Source organism: Neurospora tetraspora, assembly GCF_033439725.1.
Source record: "Neurospora tetraspora strain CBS 560.94 chromosome Unknown B0H65scaffold_8, whole genome shotgun sequence".
In the NCBI taxonomy this organism is placed as follows: Eukaryota; Fungi; Ascomycota; class Sordariomycetes; order Sordariales; family Sordariaceae; genus Neurospora; species Neurospora tetraspora.
The window spans coordinates 2,277,521-2,297,405 of record NW_026944390.1 but is presented as its reverse complement, the minus strand read 5'-3'; the positions used below and the strand labels follow the sequence as shown (position 1 = coordinate 2,297,405).

The following is a 19,885-nucleotide window of genomic DNA, read 5'->3' as shown; positions in this document are numbered from 1 at the left end:
AGGTCTCTTGTTTTTGTGAACAAGGTCCAATGGATTTCATCACCTATCCTAACTCTTTTGGCAGGAACTTTTCTAGTTTACCAAACACTATTCGTGATATGCTCGAGCATCCTGATACTCCAAGAAGGACCCAGTCCATCCATTTTTACACATGATTCTTGACATGGGCTTTGACAGTCCCGTACCGACGTCGTCAAACCACCGGTTCAGCAAATAATAAAGCATTCGTCAGAAAGCCGTAGACGGGCAACGGCCGCTTTCGTGCCACCCGGCCTTCTTTCATTCAATGTAGAATATAGAACACAGAGGTCATGCAACGATGGTGAACAACCCGGCCTTACACCCATCGACGACGCTTTTGACGTTCTCGACAATGAATACCAAACATGCTCGGTGTAGCGTGAGGTTAGGTACATAAGCGAGAATATTCTATACGATAAGTACATACGGCCATAGATGGTGGAAAACTCGGGATCCCGTCCGCTCTCCCATAGATAAGCCACCAATCGCTTGACTAGTAGTTGGGTCGGTGACGACCAGCGAATCCCAGGTGCTGTATGTTTTTTGTCTTTTTTTTGCTTTTCTTTTGGCATTCATTTCCTTTTTCTCCTCTTGTTTTTTTTTTTTTGTTCATACTTCATTAGTTGCCCTGATGATGATGATGATCGAGAAAAGAGTCCGAGAAGGGGAGCCATCTGGATTTCTCGTACCTTACTTAACTTGATGAACATGCGTCGGAGACGCTCACCTGCAAATCATGATACATAGTGTTCCCGCTCAGATTGGCTGGATAAAGACATAAGACTACCTACCAACGAGGTTTCTATCAAGAAAAAAGAAACTGAAGCAAAAAAAAGACGAGCGTTGTTAGTGGCGATGAATGGACTTGCTTTCTAACTATCAATGTTTTTCTGGACGGAAAGGGCTAGTCACAAACACGTAGTAACCTGTGAAAAACACCAACAGTTCTGATTCAGTTGGTGATCGGTGGTAGGAAGGCTAGCATCAATGCTCGCAAACACTAGATTCATTCATGTAAACTCCTCAACTAGCAGCTGCAACTGCAAACGGAAAGCTGTTCTTTCAAGCAGAGTACAGAATGTACTCCAAGCCTTGGTTATTAACCTGTGATTGCCGTATTGCTGAGTGTTGTGTCTAGAACGGATGGGGATATCCCAGATGTCGGTCCCTATCAACAAACGAACAATAAACATCATTTCCATCATCCAGTTACTCATCATTATCTGTCAAAAGAGAGGGCGTGGGCAGAAGTGCCATCCAACCACACTTCACTGAGTCGCAAACCGAGACTTCAAGGCAGGTAGGTGCTCGCCAATTGACTGTACTCCTAACAAAACGTTGCCAGGTCAATTCTGCTTTCGCTGTTATATGCTTCGTATCCACATGCTTTTATGTCTATGTTGTCGCTCATATGAATATCCCTCCAATATTTCCATTCTACCTTCTCCATGCCACCTCATTCATCACTCCTCACCCATCACCACATCAACAAACAGCAAACCACCTCCCCCTCCCCTTCCTCACCCCCCGGACATGTCTCTCCAACCTCTTCCCCTTTTCGACCACCTCCTCCACCCCATCCACCGGAAACTTCCCCCTCTCCTCCTCAAGACCAAGCACAACAGTCTCTACCTTCCCCCAATCCACCCTCCAATCCACTCTATCCCCTACTTCTCCCCCTTCTCCATGAGTCTCTACACCATCCTGGTCCAAATCCCCCATCGGCCCCCTACTAACCCCCCACAATGCCTCCCACCACCCCCCACACCCTCTTAGGTCTAACCACTCAAGCCTATACCAAGCCCTGCTCAGTCTTCTCAACACCAAAATAGCCTCCGACCAATCATTATCCAGCGAGTGACTATAGGGACCCGTACCGCCGTATTGCACCCTCCTCCCCTGGTCGGTGACGAAGGAAGCGTATTTGGCGTTGGGGGTGAGAGAGGGTTCGGGCCAGTTGGCGAGGGAGAGGTGGGTGAGGGTGGGGTGGTGGGAGGCGAAGGATAGGAGGTGGCGCCAGGAGGGTAAGGGGTGGTTACCCGTAGGGGTGGTATGGGGGGAGGTGAACGTGGAAGACGCAAAAGGGTTGGGAGGGAGGGAGAGGGAGAGGTGCGTTAGGTTGGGGAGGAGGGGGCGGGGGATGGAGGGGGTTTCGGGTTGGTGTTCATCTTCTTCGTCGGCTGAGTCTTCCCATGATTCTTTTAGTTCGGCGGTGTGGAGGGACGCGGCGGTGATGGTTTTGGTGGCGGCGGGTTTGGGAGGGAATAGCAGGTCGGTGAGTTCGCGGAGGGAGAGGGAGGTTCCGATGGAGTGGGAGAGGTCGAGGTGGCGGAAGTCTTTGTTTGCGATGCTGGGGTCGAGGTATTCATCCTCTAGCAGCTCGACGTCCTCATCTTCGTCGCCTTCTTGCTTTTGTGGAGGGAGGAGAATGGCTTTGAGGTCTGCGAGAGTTACGTGGCCGGGGTCTCTCCAAATGCTGAGGTAGGCCACTAATGCTTCGCGGAGATGTGTAGGTAGATGGTAAATATAGTAGTGACAATACTCTCGTTGAAAATCCCAGCTGTGTGCGAACTGCCGGAGAGTCAAGTCGATCAGACTACCTCTGGCCGGAAGGTACAGCTCAGGCAGCATGTGTTGGTCTAGTCGACGTTCGTCCGAGTCGGACTGACGAGGCACTGTGGAAACTATTCCGTGTGCCGGCCGATTCAGCCAGCTCTGTGGCGGGGCCGGACCGGGAGGCAGCCTTCTACCGGCGGCATCCACACGGGGTCCACCCCGGCCCCGACCCGGACGCGGCCTAGGCGCCGGTGTCTCGGGTAGCTGTAAAATGTCCCGGATGACCGGTGGCACCGTCGGCCGAACATCTAATGCACCTTGAGCATTACTATTACTGTTCACACCGAAACGGCGCATTTCAGCGAGCAGCTGATTGACACCACGGCTTTCTGATTCACCTATAGTCCAGTGTGTTAGTACAACAAGCCATGCTAGATACACTATGCCAGCCCTCTTGGCATCCATCACCGGTGTATGAACAGTCTCTGCCAAGGGCACCGGGCGAGGCTCGAGGAGCACGATGGCTTTGCGGGTCATGCACCCGCCCATTCAGCGGATTAGACAGCCAGATAGGGGGTGGGGAGGGCTATCATGGTAAGGCAAGGGATGAAGGGAATGAGATGATGGATGGGTTTGACGGGCTACACAGAGAGGGTGGTGTAGCAGTTCAGGTAACGCACCATTGTGGCTGCCGGCGCCCGCAGCGGTGGAGCTCAATGAAGCTGGAGCAGTTGACTGCGGTTTGGAATATTGTTTGAAATGGAGTCTCTTCTTCGGCATTAGGTAACCCTGGAAGTGGTCTTCTCCTGTGCTTCGAAACCCAAGAAACGAATCTTGAGGACTACACGGGTTCAGATATGTGGTGAGGCTGTAGTCTCCTGCAATGTGCAGCTTCCTTGTCGGAAACACGCAGCTTCTGATTCTGACGCCGACTGGACTTTGTCGATTTGCCTGCCGTGAGGTGACTTGCTTGGTAGGTACTTGGAGAATGTCAAGCTTGATGTTGTTGTCGTGTAACTGTGCTGAGAGGTACCTTGAGGTTGGATGTAGTGTAGATGAGTGCTGTTGTAAGCAGAGATGAGTCGTCGTCGCCGCCTGCCTCCAAACTGACCAATGCGCGTCCTCCAGGCAACGACGAGATGGGGCCCTGCAGGGCGGATATGGATCACGTCGTGGATGGCAATGGTGCAAATGACTGTATCGTATGGATGGCAACTTCCATCGTATGCAAGGTATTTTGACTGGATCAGCTTGGGTACGTCATCCAACCACTCAAGTCCGAGATCTGGATGCTGATGATAATGAAGAAGGAACAAGTCAAGGTGAGGAACGGCACCGACGGGCAGGCAAACACCGAGGCCAAGACTTCTCGCGCCTCCGATGCCTCTGAGTGGTCCGGGCGCCCAAACCCTGTCCCCAAATGCAGGTCATGCTTCCGGGCATGGGTGTGCTGATGAGGCCCGTGCTGGAGCCTCCTTCAATACAGTTGGCCAGTGCCAATAGGTGGTGCCCCATCCCGTCGCGGGCCCTGGCACCGCCATCATCGTTAGGGGGGTGCATGTTTTGACGACTTCCACATTTCTCCAGCTTTTCTTTGGTGGCTTCACCTCCTGCCTTCTAGAAGCCACCCTCGCACAAAACAAACCCCGTGGACGACTAGCTGGTTTGAAGTGTCTCGTACCCTTACAGCTTGCAGAAAGACCGGAGAACAATCCGGAAGGTGACTGAGAAGCTAACCGTCTATGACCGAAGATCATTGTAATCCATTCGAATGTTACCCCAGCGGAAGAAGACCCCTGATGTCCTCATTATCTTCGGAATTCTTGTTTACCTTTTGTCCCAATGGGGATTAGGTTGGCTTCCGGAAGCCTTCGATAAGCCTCAAGATGGGTGGCTTGTCTGGGGGCAGATTTGAGCATTGTCTTGCGCCGAATATTTGTCCGTGACTATTGCTTCAAATAGACACAGTCCGATGAGAAAGAAGCCCCAAAATATCTCGGGCTTGCCAATCAAGTGAAGCAACTGAACGACGTATGCCAGCTCAACCGTCAGCTTGCAAGACCCCCTGATCATGCTGTCGAGACAAAAGGCCTCCATCCCGGATCTGACATAGCCAGCAATGGACATGATCCCGGGTGTTTTTTCTGCACTTGCTGATTCAAACAACCTTTCTGCATCTTCATATTGGAAGACCGACCAGGGGGGTGATGACGGCGAAGCGCCTATGAGAGCCCCGGCATGTTCGCGCGCCCTGATCGGAGTGTGATCTCGTGTCCGGACCTCGCATGCATTAAGAACGAGGCGCCTATCCCCTCTCATGATCCGTCTGCCGGTGCTATTCTTAGTATGTCCAAGCCAGAAATCCTCCCTCCTTAGAGTATTCTTTACGAATCGGGTGTGAAGGGTTGCCCATCTTCCGTGTCGTCGTGGTGCCATGTTTGGTGAGTTTCGAGGCATCAAGGTGTCGCTCCGACGGGATCGTGAGCAAGCTGCCCCAACCAAGATATCTCTGCATGGCAGGCATCCAACCTTTCCGTGCAGGTACCAGCCATCACGAAAGATCCCGTTACCTGATGGTGTTCCACAGTCTATGCGACTGGGAGGCAAAAATGGTCTGGACTTTGGAGGCATAGCCGTATGCTGATTGCAGCTTTGCTCACCTGCCTTTCTGACGTTATCAACCATCACCATCGGCTGCTTGTCCCTTCGACTTGGTGGTGACTTGCGGACTCCGAGACTTCCGAGCCAAACTGGGCAACGCTAGATTGCTGCTTCATTTGATGATGGAAAAGTCAGGGTGGTTTCTGAATCTTGTCTCACCCTAATCCACGGTGGACAACAATGGGGCCAACTGACGCCCAGCCCCTGGGCAATCCCAGACAGCCATTCAACCCCCAGCATGTCCACACAAGACTTCTGCCATAATCGGAGACACATCGGCGCCGTGTTACGCCCTAGACCATTTTGGTGAGACTAGCAGTTCCCTGACAGCAGGCCACGGCCTCCCATGAGACAAGCAGATCATCGTCCGATTAATGTGTCAAGCGTAAAGTTCGAACTGAAAGCCTGTCACACATTACCACGGGTCAAGTGGGGAATACCATCGAGTAACCATGATCTACCGTCTTGAGCGACATAGCTGACGGGCCGAGATATGAGGCGTGTAGTGACATGCTTGTGGGACAGGCAAATGCGGGTGCGGTTTCGAGACAAGCAAGAGACGCAGAGGCCGGAGACTCACGGGTCTTCACCAGGCCCATGAAATCATCAACTCAAGACTTTACCCGCTTCGGAGTATGCGCCACGTAGGCACCCAGCCGGTCTGAGATCATCATGGGGACGGTATTTCGCTCCTCCAGGAAGCCTGCCTTGCCAAGCTCTTTCTTGTGATAGCCTCCTTATCCACCTTGGGCTAGATCGAAGGAGCCCACTTCGGTCACGGCATGACGCTTGCGGCGGTGCAATCTATGGTTCGTCTCGGCGGGGCATTCGGTGGCAAAAGGATGCGGTCCTGTCTGTCGTGGCATAGTTGAACAAAAACAAAAGTCTAAAGGGCCGGATTCGGAAGGGGTTAGCGATCGAATTTGGAAGTCGTAGCAAAAACAAACCTAGATTCGGAGACGAAGGCCATGTTTGAGCAACCTCTGGCAAACTCAAATTAGCCCGAAGTGCCCTCAAATTGAGCGTCCAAGCACCACAGATAGCCCCTGGCTCGGTAGTTGTAGCGGTCGTGGACTGAGGATACCCGTCTGCAGCGACTTGCGCAAGTTCGGGTATGTGGTGACCGCTCCCAGGAGGGTGGTCTCGTACGAAGCTCCTTATGATTTCCAGTCCATGGCCAAATTGCGTGAAGGGAGCAGGGCCCGGGACGAGAATGCAGACAGCTTCATGCTTCGACGCCTTACTGCCGTATCAAGTCAGTCGCTGAAAAAGAACGACCGGTGATTGCCCGATTGCAACGACCATGACGGAGATGTCGATATGAATGCACGTACCAAGCGTCGGGATGTGTCTGTCCAGACGTTGGAGTCGAGTTGGGGTGGGAAATGGAAGACGCTTTCTATGAAGAGGCGGCGTAGTTACACCTGCACCCTTCTTGTTTGTTGATTGGACAATCTATAGCCCCTTCGAGTAGGCAGGCAACCGAAGCCATCACGTTTGGTAAGGGTGCAGTGAACGCATCGTATGTAAGCTCTGAAGCCTTTTTGTGTTTTCGTATGTCTGCCTTTCTCAACACCTTGGGTATGGGGCTAAAATCTCAGATACCCATGATATCAGTAATCCGTTGATGATCATTCGCAGGGGATTCCGGTCATCCTCGACGCCAAGTCCAATGATGTTCTTGTCGACTGCTGAATTGTCACGGATGGCAAAGCCATCTCGCTCGATGGCCTTTGCTGGGAGTCGAGCTTGATTAGCTGTATTGAAGACGCGCAAAGGACCTGTTAAACCGAGGTGCTGCCCGACTGCCACCAGAACCATGTGGCATTATGGCCTACATCAAGAGCTCAAACGCCCTCAGGCGACTGATCGCGGACAGACTGCCTAAGCACTCAACAATTAGGGGCCGTGATATGTCCGTCTGACACCAAGAGCACGGCTCATCATCTTACCTTTAGCTAAGCTTGTCACATTCTGCTGTAACCAGACTCAAGACAGCCATTGGGTAGACTGTCTGTTTCCCAACCCATTTTGGGGCCCAACTTGTGCCGAAGGACTTGATACCATCAAAGCGTGGTGTTGTACCGGCCGTGACGGCTATGTACCTGCTCGTACCGTTTTGTTGAAGATGCCCGGGAACCTCGGGGAACCAACCGGGAAGCGGCTTCTCTGTCCTAGATAGGCCAAGCAGCTCATGAGTGCCTATAGCCAGGACACAGATGGGTCACACTCGTTGTACCTCTAGCAGGTATGCTGGCATGTGTTGAGGGAGCAACTGTTTGTGCCTAACAGCCCATACAATATGCCTGTATGCCCGGTGGAATTTCATGATTCGAGCGCTAAGGGCAACAAGCAGGCAGACGGCAAGCCCTGGATGATACTCTGGACCGTCTCGACTCACCGATGAGGAGACAGCATTAATGTCTGCATAGCATCGCGTCACATCCTGGTCCAGCTTCACACCCTCTGGAGATGGAATGGTGAACCAACCAATCGTCGCCGGTGAAGCAACCGCCGGGCTGGACAGAGACCTGCGACCGGTGAGGGCAGAGCATGACGGATACCTGGAAAAGCATCAGTGAATTGTTTTGATGACAAAGGCCGCGGCGAAAGCTGATTGGATCCGGTCGATATCTCGTGCTGGGTAAAGGTCTCGGTAATGAAACAGCATCAACTGCTAACAGCTTGTGGTGTGATTTGAGGGCAGGAGTGTTACCCCATACCTCTCTCTCCTGCCTCTTTTCTTCCCGAGCAGCGACCAGACTGTACTCGTCAGGGCCAGTCACGGAATTCGGAAAGGCAGGCAGGCCTGAGCGGCCAACGGAAGTGACACTGGCACCCCATACATCACGAGCAGGAGCATGGGGGCCGAAGCGGGTGACACGGATTCGCAATAAACTCATTTGTTCCATCGCAAATACCGAGAGAGACAAACTGTGCGACAAGATGAGACCAAGGAGCGACTTCCTGCGCTGGCCTGACAGGAGCGAGTGATTTCGTGGCGAGATTGGAACGATGGGCGAAATCGATGGGACTGGATTGCAGTGACCGAGTGAGGTGATCATAACGGGAAGGAACCTGCACTTTCTTATTTCCCCTCGGAACCGAATCGGGGAATCTGGGCTGCAACTTGTCGCAACAGAGATGGAAAGCGCCCCTTACCCCCTCGATTTTGTCCCGCGCTCTTTCCCATTCGAAATTCCCCATGCCGGTCAAAGTCGAATTCAATTTGCAAAGCCAGAGAGGGCAGTCGCAGCCAGAGCTGAGGATACCGTGACGTTATGTTGCCTGGAGCTGGCACTGTGAGGACGAAGCCCTCACTTTCCATGTGACTTGGTCCAAGTCTATCCAAAAGAAAAGGGGTGCTAGAGACATGCAAAATAAAGTACCGCGTCCATGAAGAAGACATGAGTTCACTCTGCGACTTCCATTTCATGGCTCTCTCATTCTGAGACCCCGACCGGTGTGACGTTGAGGTTTTCGAAGTGGGTCTTGAGTAGTCACGGTGCGGAGAGAAAGAGCCAAGCACGCCAAGATGAAATGGGTGCGGTACAGCGGTAGTGCCCACTCAGGATGCGAGGAGAAGTGGGGACATTGTCCAGAGTGGGGGTTCGGCAGGTCGGGCAAATGGAGGGAAGGAGCTTGGCGTTTTCGATCGAACTTGTCCCATTTCAACCATCCAGCAACTTCCGTTCTCTTCTCTCATCAAAGTCTTATCAGTCTCTCTTTCGAAGGAGCCAATCGTTGGAGGGATTAGCAGCTTCCAGTCTTATCAGCCATGAGTCTCTGAACCTGAGGTAGTGCTTGAGAATTTCTCGACAGACAGACGGGATCTGAGCTCGTCTTTCCCACCCGCCCTTTCGACCACCCGTCTCGGAGGACGGATGATGCTGACTTGCATGTTCTCATCCTTCATGGATGGGTGATCTTCGTCTGCATCTTCGTCCATGGCGCCTCGCGACACGTTTGGATTTTCGGATCAACATGCATGGGCGATCAGCTTCCAGAATCTCGGTCTCTCTCCCATCTCCTTTCTCTTCAGGCGAACGTCAGGGTAGGCACCCGAGCGGAATTTTGGCCTCATACAAACAAGGAACCAACTCATCGCTGATTGACTTTCTAGGTACTCTAGACGCGATATAGTCTCGTTGCGGCAGTGGCTGCACGACATGTGTTACCTCCAGGCCATGACCTCTGCATTCGGTTGGTTCATTGGCGTGGACTGTGGTGGTCACTGAGAAGAACCAGGTACCGTCCAGTGGATGCACTGCTGAAGAGGTGAGACAGCCAGAGCTAGCAGAAGACTCCGTCGTCTCCAGGGCAGTCAGTCAGAGTCAAACAGGTACATACAGTCCCAACCCGGCCTGACGCTGACGCTAATTCCATCTTTTTTAGTGGGTTTGACCATGTTGCCAATGGGCTTGACTAGAGGTGTCAAGTCCGAATATCTTCACTTTTATGGCGTGCAACTCGGCAGCACTTTCACCAAATCCACCCTTTACCATATCACCATCACCATCATCACCACCATTGTTGCCAAACCGTCGTTGCAATCCATGTTTCCCACGCAAGGACCCTGGAGTTGTCAAAAGCCGGGGAGTGATGTGTCACATGGCACAGATCTCTTTTGCAGCGAAAGAGGTGTGGGAAAACATGGGGTGCGCCAGAAACAAGCCCCGAGGGCGTTTTTTGTGTTCCAACCATCCGCCCAGCAGGCTTGCAGACTGCTTAACTGCCATGCTGACATTGCGTAGTACTGCTGCCCTTGCTGCCCCTGTTGCTAGGCTGCCAGCCTGCTCTGCTAGATTCAGGTGCAGTGTTTCTGAAGGCTGGTGTGTGGAATGGCCCATGAAACCGGCATTCAGCGCATTCTAGAAGAACAAACATCTGCTGCCCTCACAAAACCTTTCGCTTTGTGCGCTTCTTGTTTGAGCCGGAACCTGGACGCCAACGCAACCTGAGCCGTTTCGCTGAGTGGCCCGAACCGATCGCTGAGGCAGTCATGATACCGGTATTTCATTGAGAAAAAGACCTGTTTCCATAAGCTCTTCGTCTGCCAAGTCTCACCCGCTTCCGTATGGTCAGTTTTCAACGACTCCAAGATAATGCACTACAACAACCCTCATCCGAGATTTGCTATCGTCGAAACAGGAACGCAAAGCCATGCCATTCACTCTAATTACCCCGGATCAGCTAGGAAAACGACCTGCTTCCTCAAGGACAAGCAGTTCTTCCGAGTACCTCTTACTGTCATCCTGTGCAAGTCCTCAGCCAATCGCTGGCCGAACCTGCCTGAACCCCCCGGGTAGCAGACGAAACGGCCGAAAGAATATCTCATCTGAAACAATTGGATGAACCTCTTGCCCCCTTCCGCTATGGAGTCATAGGAGCGCTCTACACCAGCAAGCCTAGCGCCAGCCTCGGGTTTGATGGCTGGACACATGCATCTATTCGAAGAAAGACGGAAACCTGCACAAACGACCTCCTGCCCTTCGTCCACTCACCCCTTTTCTCATGGATCGGCAGCATCAGCTCATAATGGCCACGCGGTAGAGCAACCATCAGATCAGCAGCGGCAGGCAGCAACAAGGAGAATAGTACCGATACTTCCAAGTCAAGCTTTTGGCGAGGGGAAAAAGAACGGCCGAGCGGTATTTTCGTCCGTGCCTCCCAGATTGATCATTCGTCCCCCCCTGCCCGTCGTCTCGCTGGACCTTCAGTCATGGGGCACCAAGGGTCGTCCCAACACAGTAGGACATGATTGGACCCCAATGCTGAAACGGGCAAATCCAATGGATCATGGAGCAAAAGAAACTTCCCTCAGCCCAGCTGCTGACCTCCCTACCGCAGAGCATCCCCTTACTCGTTTGGTCTTTGGTGTGTGGGGGCAAGAAAGAGATGGGACACCGAACACTACCTTGCCGGGCCCCGGGCAGTTTGCATGCTCTCTCGATGGCGTGCATCACGATCCCGGTAACGGACGTATCGCCCGGGCCACTCCAACGGCTGTGTCTGAAGAGGTGCCCGTCCAAATCTGCTTGTGAGGCTCCACGTCGGGATCGTGGCCGAGAGGTTCTTGGAAACAGAAAAGAGGCATATTTGGACCCGTGTCTCGAAGCGGAACTACATCGTCGACTGTATACCTCATGTGTCGGTACAAGGGGCCCCGCTCCATCGAGTAAGACAGACCTGTATGGCCTTGATTTGGTCTCCCTGCAAGAGCTTTGTTCGGCCGTTGCCGAACACGTCAAACCTATAGGGCCGAAAGCTGAAGGCGTGCTGCATTTCTGGACTGGGCCTTCAGCTCTGCGCTGGCACGTCGTTACTGCAATACGGAATTTCCCTTCCTCTGGCTGACAATGTCTGGTCCGTTGTGGGTTGGACCTTGGCCTGACCCTGTTCTCACCTTTCCGCCTCTTCATCACCGACGCCTGACTTTGAGTGATGCAGGCAGTCAGCCAAAGAACTGCGCAGGCGAACTTACTGCAGCAATCTACCCTGATGAAGCAGTACTGGGCTTAAGGACTGGGACATCCGATTAGGGTGGCAGGATTCCAACTCTCAATGGCCCAAAGCCTGTCAACCGTCTGCACTTACCCGTCTCTGCGGCATCACTCCTTGCCCGGCGGGTTTCTCTTCAAATCAAAACAGATGTTTGTGGCGCATTGTAGAAGTCCTTGGAGGGAGGATACGTGCATACCCTGATGCATAGAAGACGAGGTTTCCAAAGAAGCCAGCAGAGAAGCGATTTACCCTGGCGCGGAACCTTTTGATACCTCGACCTCAAGATTGCGGATGTTTATCGCTGGCAAATACGGGTCCTTACGGTATTGCAACGGATACCACTCAACATTTCAAGGTTAACAATGAGGTAAGTGAAAGATCCGGACCTTTTGAGGCAGCACCATCATGACAACATCGCCCAACTGTCACATCACGCAGATATGTTTGGTGAATTTCTTGTTTCCTTTCCTTGCTTGCCCAAGAAATGCGTATTGTCTTCTTTGTAGAAAGCACATCAACTGTATTGACATCCCGGTCGCCGATCAAGTTATCGATTAAGACAAGAGGAAGTGTTGGTTTGTGACTCGAGCGGCCCCCTGCTTTGAAGTCTTGCGTAGTGTTTTCGATTCAATCACCGGAGTAGGCTTATGGGGGACCCTCTACCCAGACTCACACGTGGGCTTCCACGGGTCATCATACTCTCTGGCTGCTACTGCATAGAAATGCCAACCAAAAGCGCGGTCCACCTAATCGCCTCGTCTGAGGAAGGACATCAGGCTTTGTCTTAAGATTAAAAAGACCAGGGACTCTTGACTTCTCTCCGCATCCATGTGTCCCATCGTCGTTGTCTCAAACCCCTGCGCTACCCATCTTGTTCGTGTTTGAACTTAAGAAGGTATAGTTATCCCTTCTGACCATCCCGTCCTGCATCTTTTGGTTTTCCCTTTACTCTACGAGCTCTTTGGCGTTCTGAGAGCCCTAGCCTGGAGATACACACATACTGCCTGTACGACTCACCGCTGTGCTGGACGTACTTCCGAACGAACTCCCGCACTCCCTTCGCTCTTCTTGCCACCTCTGTACGATCCTCTTCAAGCCACCGCACCCGGGGTCCCATCGAGGGCACTAGAAAGCCACCTATTTGCGATCCTGCACTCGACCAGATTGTACGGCGTCATTGCCTTGGTTCATCAGGTGAAGACGCGCTGGGAGCAGCCTAGAATCGCGGTCGCCATCGTCGCTCGGAAACATACGGTCGAGGAAAGTTTCTGAACAAGTTAGCCACAGCTACGGCACCACCGAGCGAATCTCCAGAGCGATTCTTTTTCCCGACTTCCACATCCCCGCAAGATCATCGGCAAGCCTCTCTTCTACCGCGCCGTATTTTCCGCAAGCCATAACCTGGCGGTCAGCCGACGTACCCATCTCGCAAAGATACCAGACCAGAATCTGAGGGACAAGAAAACTTTCGAATAAGGTGAGCTGAAGATGAAGAGGATCACAGATAATGTGTTTCCGCAGCCTGTCCCTCTTTTTTCCTTCCCCCTTTTTCTCGCTGTCGGCCGGAACCCTGCTTGGAAGGACCGATAAACCCGGGGTTGTGGTTCCCGGCTGTAGCGACCACTCTTCCTGCACATATTATCACTTTGAGCAATCGGAGCGGACATTGGTCACGTAGGACAAGCACTGATCCCGACCAGGCACACACACTTCTTCTCTGACTTGCATGTTAGTGCATCACCCCTTCTAAAACTCTGTCCGTGATGGCCGGGCTCCAAGCCCTCGCTGCGATACCGCCAAGATCTCGGGACATCGAGCCAGCTATGGGGAGCTAGGGGCAGAGGTCGGAAAAAAAGACTGCAGCTCTCTCCAATAACATCAAGTTTCTATGGATTTGGAAGAGAGCTTCGAGCCTGGATCTCGTGAGCCCTGGCTACAGATTCAGATTGCGTCTCGGGCCATCTGGTCCATTCGTCGCTTGCTTTGCCAGCGGGCTTGCCCTCTCGCTCCCTGCCCACGTTCCTGCCCGTGCCCTCCATCCTTATATATCTGCATATACAACCTTATACCGAACCTCCCTTCGTGGAGTAGCCCAACGACTTGATCAGTTATGCTAACAGGACCCTTTTTTCTATCGTTAGGTTATAACGACGCAAGCACCAACCGCTGTTTTCTCGTCGCTGTACAGGGGGTGTAGATTGACCGCTTGGCATGACAGGGGCGCATATCAAGGTCAGTCAACCAATCAAATCCTCAACCAAGTTTTAGCAAGCCACATCGGGAAGAAATACACTCTGAGCTGCTGAGTCGAGAACCAAGAGGATGAAGAAAACAACAGAAGATGGAGAACAAGAGGAGGGAGAGGATGAGGACAAGCAATGGAATCGAGGCATGGCCTTTGGATTCCCTTTTACCCGGACACTCGCAACTTGCTCTCTTTTCCTCTTATAACTGACCTGGGAGGCCTGACTCCTAATTGGAGCGCGAGATGGCCTCTCTTTTCTACTACCTTTTGGGGTAGCACTGGCACTGTAGCGGAAGAGATTCACTGACTTACTCCCCGGAGAGGGGACTTCGTATAGGGAACGCACTCACTAGCGAACTTTCTCACTCACGAGCCTCGTATGAATCCGCCGCTTTCAAAGGTAAATACGCATTCCATCTAGTTCACGTTTCTTTTTCCTTTAAATTCTTGATACAACATGGTCTTGTTTTGCGTTGCCCGCCTATTCCATCCGACCCTTGATTCTTGCGGCCACTACGGCCGTATGCAGCACCCTGGACCTGGACTCCCTGGACCCTTCGGCGATCGAACCAGACGACAGCTATCTGTACGGCATGCGAAATCGGACGAAATCTTACTCGGCTGTACCGGGGCCAGGTTGATGACATCAATATAAGCGCAATCAAGACGAATAAGCCGAGTTTTCCACGACAAATACGCGGCTAGTCATAGGTGAAAAACAACGGGGTCTTTCGATGCTGTAGCCAGCGGCGGCGCAGACGGAAGAAATGAATTATGTTCAATCCTAGAGGTTAGTGAAAGGCAGTTTTGATGATCACATCCCTCACCTCCTGCACAATTTTCACGTCTTTCGGCCTTTCCCGGCTTTGTCTTGATCCTTTTTTTGACAAGGCTTGCACATCGACTCCATCTTCGGCCGCCAGTGCGTTCCATTCCGCTCTTAGTCCGGCCCACCAGGTCGGTCTTGCGGCCTCTCGCTGGCTGGCGGATGCCCTGGCTCACAGTCTATGAGTTTTCCTAAGCTCCAGACCTCTCTAGTTTTTGTCGGGCAAGCGCTCTCGGGCAACGGTTGGAAGATCTGCACTGGATACGCCATCAGAGCATCAGTTGAAAGGAACAAGTTGATGCACTTCTGGACGCGTTTTGTACGACGGCAGGGTTCCATCCCGATCGTTTGAGGGGCAACCCTACGAAGTGAATCCCGTGTTGCTCTTGTTCCGACTGGTCTGGCCGGGCCAAAGACGGCCAACTGCAAGCTCACTGTTTAGGACTCGATGTACCTCTGCATGGCAGGCGGTACTTGCTTGTACCACTATGTGTGTACTTGCAGTCCCATCAACCATCCTCTCTGCCTGTCAGCCTGCCTTTTGTCTCTGACTCCCCTGTTGCCGTTGCGCGGCTGGGGGCACTGTCTGGTACCATGTACCTAAGCTTTGCTTGCATACACCCTAGCATGTTGACAAGACGGAATGAGACTGGACGAGGCATGGCAACAACAGTGCAGCTCAGCGAGCAAACATCATGTTGCCTCCCACTTTGGACCAGACGATTTGCTTCCCTACTCTATCCCGTCTTCGAAATGCCTCGAATTTTTCCATTTCCCCTTCCATTGGCACGTCTCGCTCCCGTTATGCTATCTCCCTTCCAGCCCCCTTGTTTCGTGAACGATACCTATCACCGATGCGACTCGTTTAGGTAGCATTATAGCATTTATGGGGACTGTGGTGATCATTCGCTAACACTTACTCTTGCGGCTTCTTTTAGGCTCTCCAGTCAATCCCGATGGCTCCTATAGCCCGGTAATGGTTATGGTCCAGGAACGGCATCATCACTTGGCTCAATGCTCCTCCAGTCGTCTGGCACCGCATCCACATCCGCTTACATAGCTGATGGGTACATCACCATGAGTTTCTTCAAGCCGTGCCACAGCCGTCTTGTCATGTTGCACCCCGCAGGACCGATCAGGACCGCTCAGTGAACACCCTCCCCTGCCTGAAAACGGCAGACAACTAATTTGTCTTTGGCTTTTCATTAAATCACGCCTTGCTTGCTTGCCTCATCTCGCTGCTGGTTGCTGTCGGACGGAAGACATGGGACAAGAGAGGAATGGAAGCATATGACATGCCCAGGGAATCAGATGAAACTAAAAGTGGTAGTCCGCAAAGAAATCTGACTGACGCTATATTTTTAGCAGGACTTTGGGCCGTCTGCCGAGCTTGACTACGGTCTCGACATCCCCCCAACCACAGCCGACATGCGGTAAGTAACTACACTACAAGCTTTCTTACGTTTCGATTCATTGGCTGTGTACTATCGTTCTCTGCTTCCCTTCCTTTCTCCACCCTCGTGAGTGGAAGATTAAATCGCATCTCAGTGTCATTATTCACACTGGCACTGTCCGTCTTCTGCATCATACGGTGGTAGTATGACAGTGGGTGGTCTGTCAAGGTAACTTTGGTTCGTCTCCGTACCTACCTTTACCTCACCGAAGTATCATTTTCACGAACTGTACAAGGGCAGTGGACTGGTTAAACATACCGGGCATGGTGTGTAGTTGTCCTGCATTCTACCCGGCCTCTTTTCTTATTCCATCATTCAACACCAGTGGGCAGTTAGCTACCCTTGCCGGCCTCCTACCCTTGCCATTCACACTAAAAGACGCCGCAAATTCGAAGCTCCCGCAACCCAAGTGTGCGAGTGGAGCGAAGGAATGGGTAACTAAGCTCCTGTCAGCGTTAAAAAGCCATATCGCGGTCCGCTCTCCGCACACACTTTCCCATTTCTTAGTCTTTTCTCTCCGCCTGTCCCGATCTCCCCGTCACGAACGCCGTTACCATCACGGCTATCTCATATTACACGAGCTACCGGTTTTGAGTTACCCTACCTCACCTCACATCAAGACCGCCGGCTGCTACCGTTACCCGGTTTCCAATTTTCACTCATCTTCTCAATCTCCTCCGCCTCCTTCGGCTTCTTCCCGTTCACCACTGGCGAGGTAGCTTGCGGCAGCACTGAGAAAAAGAGCAATACCCCTACCTTCCCGCCACTCTTGCCATCCATCACTCGTCAACGATTACACCTTCGACAAGAACTGTTGTCGTTAGGGGCAGGAAAGACGAGGCATAGGATCAAAACAAAAACATGGGTACTTGCTTTCGGCGCTAGATCTGCCTCATCGCAGTTTACAGCCTATCAGCAAGTTAGAGCACCCAGATTACTGCTCTCACCATTGTTGTCGCTCTCATTCGATCTACATCCACTTGCGCAAGTTGCCCTGCCGCAAGGCGCTGTGTTCGTGCTTCCGATCCTGTCGGCATCGCTAGCCGTGCAACGCCAAGTGTTGGCAGTACGACCAGAGAGTTGTGGGAGCTACCGTAGCCCCGTCCTACAAGCGCACTTGTGTCTCGCATGGGAAACCTGAACGCTGCATCAAAGTACACAGCGTTCAGGTTGCGAGAAGCTGCGAGCATTGGCAGCCAGATAGGCCTGGTGCGCGAAGACTGAATGTCAGCCAGTCAGCCAGCCAGTCTGAGCAAGCAAAGCAGCGTGAAGCACCTGGTCAGGCAAGGCAGGAGCTTTGTACCGTCGAGGTGCACGACAGGCAGACACCTCAAGTCCGGGGTGGTTGGCTTCTCGGCAATCTAGCCAAAGCAAGACGCTCTACAGTCAAGGTACCTGTTGCTAACCCATCCGCTCTTCTCACTCAAGCAGCTATACAGACAATACCGCGTCGCTGTCGACGATCGAGGCGCCGCCTCAGCCTTCCTTCATAAACCTGAACCCCCTATCGATCCCTCCACCAACCGGCTACACTGAGGGAGGTGCCCACGGCTATTTCCCTACCGCTCCCACTGTTTATTCCACCAGCCTGGACGTCAGGCCTCGACTGGGCTCCAAGTATGTGTCACATCTCCCCTCCTCTTTGAGCCTCCATACCAGACATTTTCCCCTAAGCACCACCTCCGTCTATCGTGCCATGGAACACCACCCCTTTCCCGAGGCTTACACGCCAACTAGTAGCACCTCTGCCTCGGGCATGGCACATGCCCCTCGATCCAACGCATTGCCGCACCCAGGCTCCCAGCTCAGCATTCGAGACAGCTACGCAACCACGACACCAACCTTCAGGAGGCAAGACCATCATATTCCACGCTCCCCATCCTTCGGCGGCATAACCTCGAGACGGCATCCACTATCGCCCACCCCTAGTCCAGCAACCTACAACACACACAGGATGGACGGCACATACGGGTCAAAGACCCAACCCAACATACCCCCCCTTACCAGCATCGTCGAGTGTGGTGTCCTTTCATATGGCGGCCCTCAAGCAACACCCATCAAGGTGGAGATTACCGGAATCATCGACAAGGGCTTTTTCCTTGCTGAGGAGCAGTGGACCTGCTACAGGCGCAACTACTTTTCCTGTGTTTGCTCCTTCTCTTTGACCCCCAACCTTCCCACCACGGAGATCCAATTTGTTCAGACTGGATCGCCACAGCCTTATACAGTCTATGGCTTTGCCATGTCTATCTCTGCAGCTGTAGCCGACAGCGACAACCAAACAATCGAGCTGGTTCAGCATACGCCAAAGCGAGACAAGGGGCCGGTTGCCAAGCCCGAGAAGGTCCGGTTGCTACCAAAGCCGGCTCAACAAACCCACCACCCTCTGAGCGGATTGTACAACAACCCCGACGGAAGTCTCTCTTCATCCAGAGCATACGACCACCAGCCATACGGGCAACAACAAAGCCCTCTCCCAACTGAGCACACCTTCGAGCGTATACAGTTCAAGCAGGCCACGGCGAACAACGGCAAGAGGAGGGCTGCTCAACAATACTACCACCTCATCGTCGAGCTATGGGCTGATGTTGGAAGCCAGGGAGGGGCAGACAATTACATCAAGGTAGCCTACAGAAAGTCAGCCAAGATGATTGTCCGCGGCCGGTCTCCAGGTCATTATCAGAATGAGAGGAGAGGAAGCACTAGCAGCGGGCCAGGGGGTTCCGGCGCCGGTAGCATTGGCGGCGGTTATTCTTCAGTCCTCGGGCCTGGCGGCGATTACCACCCTGGTGGCTCGATGCTCCCTGGCGGCTTCACGCAATTTGGTGACCCGAGAGGAGGCTATGGAGCACGGCATCACCATGAGCTTACCATGGAACCCATGATGTCCCATGACGAAGCCAAGTCGATGACGGAACACAAGGGATACCAATACTTCCCCGCAACGATCTACGAGAGTGAGCATGCGGACCCAAGACATCAACAGGTTGAACTGTTCTCCCACAGTCGCACGGAGGCAGAGAGCAACACTGTTCCCTCAATGTCCAGCGGCTATGATCCGACAAAAGCCAAGCCCGAGGGGGAGAATGGCCTTCCCAGTATGTTTTATCCACCAGTCAGCTCATACTACTCACAGCAACGCTGCGGAAGATTTGAGGGCAAAAGCAGCTCTAGTGGGTACTACCCCACCAGCATTCCGCCATCTTCGACAATGAATATGACATAGACTCCCAGAAAGGAGATCTGGTTCGTGGGCATGCGGTCCGGAACCGTTGTATCATGGTCCAGCAATGTGATGTCGCCAAGAAGAAACGTCAAACGAAGACCATGAATAAAGAAAAGCAATTGCATTGTCTCGAGCTGGTTGATGTTTACTTAAGCAAGACGATGTCAGTCACTTGCTGAAAGGAGAGCTATGGGAGGACGAACGTATGCGCACACGTGGATGGCTACGATACTAATGATGATGGACCTTTCATTGCTTTCATTGCGCTGATTTCATTGCGGATTTGGTAACACACATGGGGCAGGGGCTTGGGTTAAGGATAGGATAAGGCAGCAACTCAAGGGATCGGGGATACAGGACAATCGGCGAAGGAACACATATCATTCTTCCCC

General features: G+C 52.7%; 5 protein-coding genes across 5 annotated transcripts; 3 read left to right on the top strand and 2 right to left on the bottom strand.

Annotated features, from left to right (window-relative positions):
- Positions 1–1,506: 1,506 nt before the first annotated feature.
- B0H65DRAFT_434890 (uncharacterized protein) lies at positions 1,507–3,357 on the bottom strand (the record flags this gene model as incomplete). The annotated part of the gene is made up of 2 exons (XM_062825162.1): positions 1,507–2,975; positions 3,258–3,357. The coding sequence occupies 2 exons, from the start codon at positions 3,355–3,357 to the stop codon at positions 1,507–1,509; spliced, it is 1,569 nt and encodes a 522-aa protein (XP_062677877.1).
- A 3,835-nt stretch (positions 3,358–7,192) lies between these two features.
- Positions 7,193–9,796, bottom strand: B0H65DRAFT_512269 (uncharacterized protein; the record flags this gene model as incomplete). Its single annotated transcript, XM_062828558.1, is given in 8 exon segments — positions 7,193–7,429; positions 7,478–7,702; positions 7,725–7,769; positions 7,921–7,922; positions 7,962–8,006; positions 8,025–8,047; positions 8,090–8,215; positions 9,741–9,796. 8 exon segments carry the CDS (start codon positions 9,794–9,796, stop codon positions 7,193–7,195), a joined length of 759 nt encoding a protein of 252 aa, XP_062677876.1.
- A 1,394-nt stretch (positions 9,797–11,190) lies between these two features.
- On the top strand, positions 11,191–11,780 carry B0H65DRAFT_512268 (uncharacterized protein; the record flags this gene model as incomplete). The annotated part of the gene is made up of 2 exons (XM_062828557.1): positions 11,191–11,559; positions 11,697–11,780. 2 exons carry the CDS (start codon positions 11,191–11,193, stop codon positions 11,778–11,780), a joined length of 453 nt encoding a protein of 150 aa, XP_062677875.1.
- A 4,350-nt stretch (positions 11,781–16,130) lies between these two features.
- Positions 16,131–17,656, top strand: B0H65DRAFT_322931 (uncharacterized protein). Its single transcript, XM_062823430.1, has 2 exons — positions 16,131–16,246; positions 16,721–17,656. The coding sequence occupies exons 1-2, from the start codon at positions 16,242–16,244 to the stop codon at positions 17,406–17,408; spliced, it is 693 nt and encodes a 230-aa protein (XP_062677874.1). The 5' UTR covers positions 16,131–16,241; the 3' UTR covers positions 17,409–17,656.
- A 367-nt stretch (positions 17,657–18,023) lies between these two features.
- Positions 18,024–19,493, top strand: B0H65DRAFT_435565 (uncharacterized protein; the record flags this gene model as incomplete). The annotated part of the gene is made up of 1 exon (XM_062825198.1): positions 18,024–19,493. One exon carries the CDS (start codon positions 18,024–18,026, stop codon positions 19,491–19,493), a length of 1,470 nt encoding a protein of 489 aa, XP_062677873.1.
- Between the last annotated feature and the right edge of the window lie 392 nt (positions 19,494–19,885).